This window comes from Bactrocera neohumeralis, chromosome 2 (assembly GCF_024586455.1).
Source record: "Bactrocera neohumeralis isolate Rockhampton chromosome 2, APGP_CSIRO_Bneo_wtdbg2-racon-allhic-juicebox.fasta_v2, whole genome shotgun sequence".
NCBI classification, from domain to species: Eukaryota; Metazoa; Arthropoda; class Insecta; order Diptera; family Tephritidae; genus Bactrocera; species Bactrocera neohumeralis.
In genome coordinates this window covers 30,431,416-30,443,516 of record NC_065919.1, presented here as the reverse complement: position 1 = coordinate 30,443,516, position 12,101 = coordinate 30,431,416, and the positions used below count along the sequence as shown (strand labels likewise).

Below are 12,101 nucleotides of genomic sequence, written 5' to 3'. Positions count from 1 at the left end.
GTCTACATCATATACACCCGCGGCCGGTGGTAAGTTACACCACTTGATATTTTTTCACTATTTTCAATTTTTTTCGTTCTTTGGGTAACTTTTTTTATGGATTTAATAGAATACGGGGAATATATCGATGGCTCGAATATATTTGGTTAACTGTTGACTTTAATCTGGCCCATTTGTAAAATTAAATTGAGACAACTTTTTTTTATTTGCACACAAGTCTTTGATTTCATTATTACTAATTCTTGTAATAACTTAACAACATTTTTTGTTTCAATTGAAAATGGAATTACAACATATTCAAAAAGAATAACGGAAAATCTAATATGGCGTCGGTCCACCTCTAGCGGATATTACAGCTTCGATACGAGCAGGCATTGACCCAACAAGTTTCTCCAAAACACTGCTTGAAATTTCCTCCTCCCAAACACTTTCTAACATTTTTTTTAGTTCTGGTTTACTTTTACTTTTTTGACAGAACTTATTTTTTTTTTTAAATATTTTATATTTGTGTAAGTCAGAGATCACTTCGTTAAAACTTAACGGAAAAATTTCATTAAGTACCGTTACAATGAGTGATAGAACACGTTTTCGCTAGAAATTTCTTACTTGTAAGTTACGCTTGGCCGCGGGTGTACATATGTATCATACATACATACAAGTATGTACGAGTATGGATACTGGTCTACCAAGAATAAAATACTCTAGTTCTTCCGAATTTATCCTTCGATAAAGAACATTTTATGAAGAAGGTACATATGTATGTATATTATGTTTTCCACAAAGTTTGAAACACCCTTTAGGAAATATCGGGCCTTACAAAATATATACAAACAGCCTTTGTCTGTTTGTCTGTCTTACTTATACGCGGATTATTTGATTTGAAGAAATTGTGCTACTTATTTGTTGGAACAGCCGATTTCACTGTATCATGAACGATCGGAATTAAGTTCTTGTACGGAAAACTTATTTATTTGACGAAAGTTAACGCTTAATTTTATAAGTCAGTTGGACCTAAAAAACTAAACTTTTGTCAACTTTTTGTAATTAAACCAAGATTCTGGAAATTTACACACATTTGATCAAATACTTTTAACCTTGGCGTCTCCATTAGTTTTCATTGTTTTACATTTTTAATAGGGATCTTGAGCGACGGTTACAAGTCTCTTCTTTCACCAATATGTATTTTTGGTATGATTTCAATTAAGCCGTTCCAGTCGTCGCAATTAATAATAGTCAAAACCTTCCCAATTCAGTCAAATGTCAAAGTCAGATAGATGTTTTACACTCTCAATTTCAAGTGAGAGGAGAGTTGATCGTCTCTGGTATGAAATATTTCTTCTTATAGGCACGATATATATGCAATTTCTCTTACACTAATTTTTCTCTACATGCCCTAGTATTTTTACACTAACCCCTGTGTTAAAGCCCTTGAGAGAAGTGGATTTATAATTTCAACCTGAGTTACACTACGACTAAGCACTAGTACTCACCTCCCTCTCGTCGTTTTCAGGCGCATTAGCACCCAGCGAGCTTGTTTCGATTGATGGACTATATCCAAACGATTGTATGGCTGGAATGCGTTTGAGCACTATAGGTCTGTGTAGAGTGTTGCCACCACTCTCAGTAGCGGTTTGTGTAGTCGAAGACAAAGATGTAGCAGAATGCGAAAATTCGTTATCCAAATGAAAGATTGTTGTCTGATCACTACAATTCGATTGCAAATCGTCGACAAAAGATTTCTCGCGCGACGATTCGATGGTCTCACTACTAAGCCATAATAGACTTTGTATACCATTCGACTGTGGAACACTTGGCAGAGATTGTGAATTCTTTTGATTCAAACCACCAGAAGATTTCGGTGACTTTAATGAGATCGGCGACGTTGGCGAAGTGGGAGATATCGCTTCGGTCAGTGATGCGAGTTGCTTAACAGAACACCGACACGGCAAATTACTGTCTGACTCGGCAAAGTCCGATTTCAGCGAATAGTCACTAAAAAAACGTTTTGATTTACCCCCAGTTATATTGTTGTTATTGTTATTTTGAGTATCACTAAAAGATTTATAGATCTGTTGTTGTGGTGGTACTGTCTTTGTAAAATTCAAGTCCAATTCTTTGTCGAACGCGTGGCAAGTGGTGACATTACGCACAGGTGCCGATTGAGATACATCTGTCGTATTTGCTTCTATTTGTCCGGCATTGGTGACAGCTGGTACAAGGTTTTGCACAACTTCTTCAATAGTGTCCCGCTTTTGTTGCTGGGAGTTCTCACATTCAACAACTGTAGATTCAACTTCTGACTCAAATTCTTCACATTCGGCCACACAGTTTTCGAAGTTGTCACTAAAATAATTGAATTTACGACAAAAAGTCGGTGTTAGCTTAATATTGGTGGCCGACAAAGATGTGGGCAAGTCATATTTAGACGTGGTAGAGACATTTTGATATGCACGATGCAAACGCGTCTCACTAGCCGCTTTGCGACCATTGGCTAGTGACCTGGTGATGGTGGGAAGGCGCGAAACGCGTTCCGACTTCAAACGACCGTAACTATCGTAGCGCAGCGTGTGTTTCAGTAACGGCGAAGTTACGTAGGCAACTGATGATTGCGAACTTTGGCACGACGACTCCGAACTTGCGGTGAAAGGATATGCAGATGATGCGGGCACCGAACGCGTATATTCCGCGTGACTCCTTGCCCTGCAGTTGTAGTTGTTATTGCACTCCCCACAGGCGCTGCCGCCAGCACTGAACACGGTGTGCGGGTAAAATGTGTCAGACGCGTCGAGCACACCGTCAGTTACAGTGGCGACAGAATTAACACTTGTCGACGCTGATTTTTTCCCGTTGGCTGCACTCGCTTGAGTTTGCTCGGAGTCTCCACAATTACGCCGTTTATTATTAATATTATTATGGTGATGTGTCGGTGGTGTTGGTGGTTGCACGGGTGACTGTTTTTGTTGGTGACGTGGTTGCTGCGGATATGCTTGCACTTGTTGCTGCTGCTGCTGATGATTATTTTTGTTTTCGATGGCACACTTTTCATTGGCAATCGACGTTGCCACCGACACCGAACAGCTGCTTTCGCTTAAGCTACGCGCGACAAATTTCGTTTCCTTGTCGTCGTTATTGTCTCTATTATTCCTTTTTAAGCAGTCTTCACCGTGGCGGCTATTTTCTTTGCTTCGCCGTGCGTCATCTGCTCGTCGCTCGTCGTGCTTATTTATTTTCGTTGTGGTGTTTGCGGACTCGCTTCGGGTATTTTTAACCGTTCCAAAGCAACTCAACAGCTCACAGTGCTCTGGCGAAACGGAGCGTTCAAGAGAGCGCAACGATTGTGACCAACGTTCCTCGGTTCTGTTGGAATCCTCATTAAGCGTATAATTTCCTACGCTTTTGGGAATAAAAGGCGATAGATAGCTTGAAGATCTTTGCGTTTGTGGCTCAATCAAGGCGCTTGTATGTTCAAACTTTTTTACCTTACTTTGGATATTTTGACCATTGCTACAAATCTGCTCGCCGTTGTGGAATCGCGTCTCCAACACACCCAGTTGGTCTTGTACTGACGCACTTGAACTCGAATAAATTGCTGTCTGATAGATAGTTCTTGCTTCGTGCTTTGGTTTGGGAGGTGGTTCTGGCGGCGGGGGCTTATATTTTGTTGACGACTGTGGCGTGTGCTGCAAGTGATTGGCAGCGCTCCTCACACTACCATAATCGCTGGGTAAAGACGTCGATAGGAGACCCTCCTGACATGGGAATTCGCTAGAGTCGCGCGCTTCCGACGGTAAAGTATAGGCGCTCCTAGCAGTGTCAGTGCCACGAATTGGCAGATGAGCTGTTGCGGTTATCTGCCCCGACGTAGGTGTTACTAAGAATGTATTTGTTTCATTTGGTACGTATTCCAAAACAGTCGCGTTATAATGCACGCTGACGGGTTTGTCAATTGTATAACAACAAATGGCGGGGGAAGCACGACGCGACGCTGTTGTTTTTGTCGTTTGTGTGGCGGCGGGTGTCAACAATGTTGGCAACAGACCACTCGTTCGCGCCGACAATGATGGCGACAACGGCGGCGACGTTGGCGGGGACGTACACGAACACGAATGCGAGTGCGAGTGCGTTTGCTGGCGCGACGGTTCGGGAGATAAAATGCGACAGTTTTTGGCTAATATTCTGTCTTGTGCTACGTTGTTGTTATTATTATTGCTGTTGTTTCTTTTGATATTGTAAAGTTTAGTTTTGTTGTTGGAATTATTCTCTGTGACAGCTGTTTCGTTAGCGGCGATGCACGCGCTTACTTCATCCTCATCGGAAACGAATCGGTACGACGACAGATCGGAGACTGAATCGGTGTTCTCGCGATAACATCGCGCGTAGTCCTCATCACTGAAATTTCGCGTGCGCTCGGCGTATGCGCCCTGAGAATAATCACCGCTAGCCATGCTAGTTCTTTCTGCACAGCAGTGCTCACAAAAGGCCAGAGTGTTTTTGGCAACAACTGTCGAGTGGGCCGTGTTGGCCGAGTTGGCGGGTTGAGTCGTTTGTATTGTCGACGTTGTGCTAACTGAGCATTGCGGAGCCGACAGTGGCATCTGAGATGGCAGCCGCGATAATAATAAGGGCGCGTGGCCATTATTTTGATCATTCTGATCGTTCGGCTGGCTGCTGGCATATTGATCGATCAGTGGTTGTGTTGCCAAATCGCTAGCTGTTGACGATGCCGTAGGCGTCAAAGTGGGAAGATGCTCAACTGATGCGCTCTCATTCAAATTTTCGTTGTTAGTATTGTTGTTGTCGTTATTCGCATATATAAATTCATTTTTCTTTGTATGCGCTACTTCCAGTACATGCCGCCTTTTATTGGTACCATCACCATGGACTGCCAATGCCGGCAGTACATTGCCAATGATCATTTGCTGTTGCAGCGGCAGCGACTGCTGCTGTTGCTCTCGTACTGGTTGGTGCGCTTGGTCGTGCTGTTGCCCCAACAGCGTGTAGCCCCTTTCGCTCGTCGTATTTTGCAACTTCTTTGTTGAAATCTGCAGCTGTTGCAGGCTGTTTGCATACGTCTGTCTCGGCGTACGCGTCAACTGTCTCACATCATCGATATCCGCGGACTCCAGCGATAGCTTCTGGTATTGCACCGGCTTCGGCCGTCGCAAATGACTCAAGTTCGGCGTTGTTGGCAGCGATGTCGAGGTCTTTTTGTACACACGCCCGCTCTTCTGTGGCACATCTCGTGGACCGGCTAGAAGCGTATGCTCGCTGCAGCTTGCATATCGGCCGCGAAATATTGCCAATTGTGATGTAGTCGCTGATGCTGCCGTTGTTGTTGCGGATTGCGCTGGTGCCTCTGTGGTTGTCCTAGCTGCAATTGTTGAAAAATAGAAACCAAAACAGAAAAAGATGAGACACTTGATTTAAAAATAAATCGCTGAGGCTAACAATAAAACTCAAAAGACATATTTTATTATTAAGTTTTCACATATATTATGCTTGTATATGTATATACTTATATACATACATATATATGTGTAGATGTGCTGCGCCTATTTTTATATAGTAATTTGTTTTGTATGTTGAGCGTACTTCCAGCTCTTGCGGAGGGATATGGCGAAGAGGAACGCGAATGAAATATGAAATGTGTGCCAACTTAATTTACTCGGCATTTAGCGGCACGAGTGTGCATGTGCGTGTGCAGTTGTAAATATTTCTGAGCATAATTAATTCCTGTATTCGCTGTCTAGAGAATTAGTCTATTTTTGAAGCGATATTTTCGGCAACATCAATTAAACATAATTTCCGCTATATCTGTTGATTTGAAGACCTCTTTCACAGTTATTTCGTATATTTAAATAATAACAAGAAAAAACGTTAACTTCGGTTGTATCGAAGCTGGAAGACCCTTCACAAATAAAAAAAAGTTTACATACAAGGACCTGATTTTGATCGCTCGGCTTGTATGACAGCTGCATATCAGAACAACTTATTCGAATGTTATAGCGGTGCTTTGACGATGATCTGTGCTGAATTTCGTGAAGATATCTTATCAAATAAAAATGTCTACATACAAGGACTTGAGTTTGATCGACCAGTTTGTACCGCAGCAATATCCTTTAGTTGTCTGATTTGAAGTTGTTCGATATCAACGTTTCCGACAAAGGAGTCGCTCCTTGGGAAGAAGCGGAAACTAGTAACTTTGGTATCAACATCAAATGCTCTAATTTATTGTTAATATTTTAAAGAAGTTAAGGACACTCGTGACAAAAGTTTCACATACGGAACTTTAGTAATGCTCATTTTCATTGTGATTTCAAACTTGCAAACATTCTTGAACAAGGATATAAATAAATGAAGTATTCAACATATCGAAAATATATCCAAATCAAATATGTTATATGAATTTGCGTACCGAAAAAGTTGAACAAATCTGCAGATTTTTATTTTTTTTGCGATGAACACGCAAATTTACACTGACGTAAAAACTAGCCCAATTTGCTGTGCGATATCGGTTCGGGAATATGCAATGGTGGTCTTATTGAAGCACTATTTTTTGTAACTGAATCTCTAATAATGCAAAGCACTGTCTAAAATATTATTTCAAGATTTAATATGCATTTACTAAGTTCTTTCTTTGAATGATACAAATTTGACCTTTATGACCTATTTTTAATCAGCGTGACGAGCTGAACCGATTTAGCCTTGTCAGCCTAATGTCGAAAGCACCGATGTCGGACCGTTGTAAGATAAAGTGTGATCAATTTGGAGTTTTCCTACTCGTTTAATGATAAAACCCCGAAACTTTAAATTTAAGGGCGAATAAACATATTATCATTCGAAAGAACATTTTTTGGCATATATTTTTGAAAAATCATCTCTTTCAAACGTTAGCCACGGCTACGTCTCGATAGTCCATCAGTTGAGTCCAATTTTCGATGACTCGTTCAAGCATGGTAACTGGCGAATGATACGCGTGATGTTATGATCTCATTGGCATCATTTTTGAAGAAATTTGGACCGATGATTCCACTGGCCCTCGAACCACACCAAACCGTTGTTTTTTTTTTTGGATGAAACGGCAGCTGTTGAATCTCTTCAGGTTGGTCTTCGTCTGGGCCTTCGGAATGTTTATTTACCCATTGAGCCAGAAATGGGCCTCGTCGCGGGACAAAATTTTGTTTGAAAACGTCGGTTATTCTTGAAACTTTTCAAGAGCAAGAGAACGTTAATGTTCGTAATAAAGTTGAACGATTTCTAAATGATAAAAATAACATAACTCACAAGTGATCTGTCAAAAAAAGACTATTGAAAAAAGTTCCTCCACTTGAATCACGAGTTATATGTATATAGCTGTCATACAAGCCGAAACATAATTTGGTACAGATTATTATCCAACTTCTCTCAACTTCGGGCACACTATTCAGATTGGAAATTAAATTATGGAATTGAAAACTTTTCTTTTTCTTCTTCTTATCTTCACGAAATCACGACATTTTTCATAGAATACAGTCGAAGGCAGAGCTATCATCTCCGATTACATTTTTCAAATAGGACTACTATAGCATATTGCTGGCATAAAAACTGACCGATTAAAATATAATAAATACGTTTATATATACTTTTATGCTAGCATCTGTGAAGGGTGTTACAGCTAAGATAATTCTAAGCGGAAAATAAATTCAAAAAACTCAAAACAAACTTCAAAAATGTTTGTTAACATATAGTCGTTGCATTTAAAAACATGAGTCACGTACACATCTAACTACCCTCTTGTCACTGTTAACCATTAATTAAAAATTCAGAATTCTTTGGAATTAATTACAAAATTTTCAAATGTCCGTTCAAGTTTCTAAATGTTTCGAGTTTCAAGTTTTATTTTTGCAACAACACCTCTTAGCATTGTTGTATTTTGTGGCATGATAAGTTAATGGAGTCACATACCGTTTTCGTTTAAGCCGGAAGCATGTGAACTTTGCCGAATTATCTGCTTTCGCTTGGTTTTCCAACACGATTTCGAGTTATCCGAGTGGCTCGGACAGCAACAGCCCTTACTCGTTTCGACCGCGGAGTCACTACTGCTCAGTGAACGACAGCGGCCCTTAGAACCCTCGCAGTGCTCGTCAAACGGCACGTTCTTAAAGTTTTCGCTGTGATTGGAAGTCGCTGGTCTCAATTTTTTCGATTCGTTGCATTTAAATCTAAAAGAAAGTGAAATAAAGTTATTATTTGCATAAGTAGAAATTCGGATAAGAGCGTTTTTCAAAAATTCTGCTCATATTATGTGGAATGCTCGTACACTCGCGGCGACCGCTTGTACTTGCGCCTAAAGGTATGCAAATATTTTGTTTTTCAAGCGTTTTATAGGGTAAGTGCGCCAGTGTTGGATCAGTGCGTTGGCCCGAGTATACTACAGGCAGACTACTTATACACTTGAATTCACATTAGCTGCGCCCAAGGCACACATATTAACTGGTTATTTATGCATTGGAGGAATGTATGTATGTATGTATGTATTTTAGTGTTTATAATTAAAAGTACGGAAAGTTGTGGGTGGGTCAACATAAACATGCGGGAGGAGATACAAGAAGAAAGGCAAAGCAAACAACAACAACAATATGTAAGTGTGAATGTTTTCACCTGCTCCAAGCAATTCGTTGTTTATTATCGCAAACACTTTGGGCACTCTCCCTCCACCTCGCTTCATTTGAATTCCGCGCTCGGCGTTCTGTGGCAGAAGTGCGGCAAGTTTCTGGCATTTTGTTTATTCCTCCGATATTAACTGCAATTTTGTTCAAGTATAAAAAAGGAATTTATAATCAGTATGTAGAGAAGTGTGCTTGTATGCAAATAAACAAATCCACGGCACAATTGGGAGCTGGCGGGTTTTAGGCGTAAAGCAGAATCCCCAATTGCGGAACGTCCTAAAAATAGAGCCAGCTGATAATGACAAACAATTCACATATCTACGCACATATTTTTCATGTTTTACTGAGATGCTTACACACGTACAAACACACACACAAACATAAAAGCCAACACGTCTAGAACTTCTTCGGGCGAACAACGCGAGGCATCACTTAACCCACATTCGCATGTCAGCGTGAGGTACGCATACGCACACGCACACGCCTCGCACTCGCGCCGCAGCGTACCCGTACAACAGCAAGTGTCCGCGCCGCGCTGGGACACATTGTTCATTTGCAAGTTGTTGCGGTTATTTTTAGTTTTAAACAAATGAACGCATTTTAAAGTGTTGACACGCATTGCACACCATGATAAATGACTCAGACCGGCGTTTGCGTGTACACATGTATGTGTGCGTTGCACATCTTTGCAGTGCTCAAATCTGCCTTACTGCACAGCGCATTAAAGCACAATCTCATTTTAGCAGAAATCACAATAATTGTCCCCACTGCTCGGTAAGCTTTTTATAAATAATGTCATGAAATAAATGAATCTTTGAAAGTTATTGTATTTACATACATTTAATGATTAAATCAACTATATGGAAATAGTGTAAACTCATAGCTTTTATAAAACACTGAAGAAATGTGAACAATCATAATTTTTGTACTCTTGCTGCAAAGTATAATAGTTTTGTTCATCTAACGGTTGTTTGCATCACCTGAAATTAACCGTGATAGATGGCGTAGAACACACTTTCGCGGTATAGCCGAGTCAACAGCGCGCCAGTCGTTTCTTTTTTTCACAACGTGGCGCCAATTGGAAATTCCAAGTGAAGCCAGATCCTTCTCCATCTGATCTTTCCAACGGAGTACAGGTCTTTCTCTGCTTCCATCGGCTGGTATTGCATCGAATACTTTCAGTGCTGGAGTGTTTTCGTCCATTCGGATGACATGACCTAGCCAGCGTAGCCGCTGTCTTTTAATTCGCTGAACTATGTCAATATCGTCACATATGTATCTCATACAGCTCATCGTTCGATCGAATGCGATATTCGCCGTAGCCAACGCGCAAAGGATCATAAATCTTCCGCAGAGCCTTTCTCTCGAAAATTGGTAACGTCGACTCATCAGATGTTGTCATCGTCCATGCCTCTGCACCATACAGCAGGGCGGGAATAATAAGTGACTTATAGAGTTTGGTTTTGGTTCGTCGAGAGAGGACTTTACTTCCCAATTGCATACTTAGTCCAAAGTAGCACCTGTTGGCAAGAGTTATTCCGTATGGTTTCAAGATAGACAAAATTATCTACGACTTCAAAGTTATGACTCTCAACAGTGACGTGGAAGCCTAGTCGCGAGTACGATGACTGTTTGGCTGATGACAGGAGGTATTTTGTTTTACCCTCCTTGCTTCGCTTCCTTATCCATTCTGGAGAAATGGTAAATGAGGCCAATGATATCAATATCATCGGCGTACGCCAGCAGCTGTACACTCTTATAGAAGATTGTACCTGCTCAATTAAGTTCTGTAGCTAGAATTATTCTCTCCAAAAGCACATTGAAGAAGTCGCACGAAGAAAGTCGCCTGTCTGAAACCTCGTTTGGTATCGAACGGCTCGGAGAGGTCCTTCCTAATCCTGACAGAGCTTTTGGTATTGCTCAACGTCAGTTTACACAGCCGTCTTAGTTTTCCGGAGATACCAAATTCAGACATCGCGGCATAGAAGCAGTCCCTTTTCATGCTGTCGAAAGCAGCTTTAAAATCGACGAAGAGGTGGTGTTGATTCTCCTTTCACGGGTCTTTTCTAAGGTTTGGCGCATGGTGAATATCTGGCCAGTTGGTCCGTCTGAGTTAAAATTGAGATACCTTAATGAAACGTGGTACACATGCTTCGTTTCTTCGTAAGACGGTTGGTATTCATGAACGTAGTCGTGGCAGTCGTCCACAAAATTACGTTAAACGAAAACCTCTTAAAATATCATAACTAAGCACTACATTAAAACACGCAGGATCGCAGTAGTGATGGACCCTATTAAGCCCCTAAGTGATTTAATGTACATATCTTCCCAGATGACATTGAAGTAACTGCAGAAGAAGTTCTTGAATTGTCTACGATTTATGTATCTGTCTTCTCAATTTAGTAGGATTTGGTATTAGAAGGTCGATTTGAAATTTTTCCACCATGATATTAAACTTTATATAGACTACTACATTTAATACATTATAATAATCTTCATGTTTCAAGTAAATGTTTATTTCCTAAGCACTTTTTGGGGTGGCCTTCAGCGAATTTTGTTTCTCTCCGATCGACTAAAAACGGTCAGAATTGTGGCTCGATGCCTCGATGCGATGTTGCGTTATCATCGTGTACAATTCATGAATTGTTGAACTCACATCTCGTCGGCAGTTATAATGCTCTCCATGAATGTGGGATCGGAATTTGCACGATCAAGCATGTCCAAAGATATCTGTTTACGGTGCTATTTTTGACCAAAAAAATCAGCTTTATCGGGACGAATCAAGCATGAACGCGTTTCATACCCAAAATATCCACCAAATCATTCGAATGGAATCGCGAGAGATGTCGAGCTCTCTTGCCATCTCTCTAACACTTACTTGACGAGCACCACATCATTCACTTTTTGAATACTTTCATCAGTTGAAGAGGTCGAAGATCGTCCAGAACGAGGCACGTCTTCAACGTTCTCAACCGTCTTGGTAGGCTTTGTTGCTTGAGTCACCAAAACCCTTTTCCAATATTCACAACGATTTCGCACACGAAATTTGGATAGAAATAAAAAATTTTAGACGAATTCTTCGTTCGATATTTTTACCCATTGTAAAAATCGCAACGCACTGGGGACTGACTCAAACAAACTAGTTGACAGGCAATCATATTTGGCACAGTAATTAAAGACGATTTGACTGTCTTGTTCTTAGCAAAATACATTTTTTTGAACTACCCTGAGAATTTAATTACAATTTCAGGGTGCTTTTTTTCACAATGTATAAAGAAAGCCAGAAGGCCAAGGGGCTTTCAACTTTGCAAGTTTCAAGAATATTAAATGTTCGATTTCATTCGACGACATACAACTTAGTTCATCCTTTATTGTTATGCGATAAGAAATGAACCTGTGAAGAGTAGTCTAACTTCGGTGCAGCGGTAATATTGAAACTAATCAAGTAGATAG

General features: G+C 40.7%; 1 protein-coding gene across 1 annotated transcript in view; it reads right to left on the bottom strand.

Annotated features, from left to right (window-relative positions):
- Positions 1–8,196, bottom strand: part of LOC126763199 (uncharacterized) — a 44,866-nt gene extending 36,670 nt beyond the window's left edge. Inside the window, exons 1-2 of the mRNA XM_050480500.1 lie at positions 7,945–8,196; positions 1,491–5,371 (exon numbers count right to left, since the gene is read on the bottom strand). Of these exons, the coding sequence (XP_050336457.1) occupies positions 1,491–4,916 (3,426 nt within the window). The 5' untranslated portion in view covers positions 4,917–5,371; positions 7,945–8,196. The remainder of the gene's footprint in view (positions 1–1,490; positions 5,372–7,944) is intronic.
- Between the last annotated feature and the right edge of the window lie 3,905 nt (positions 8,197–12,101).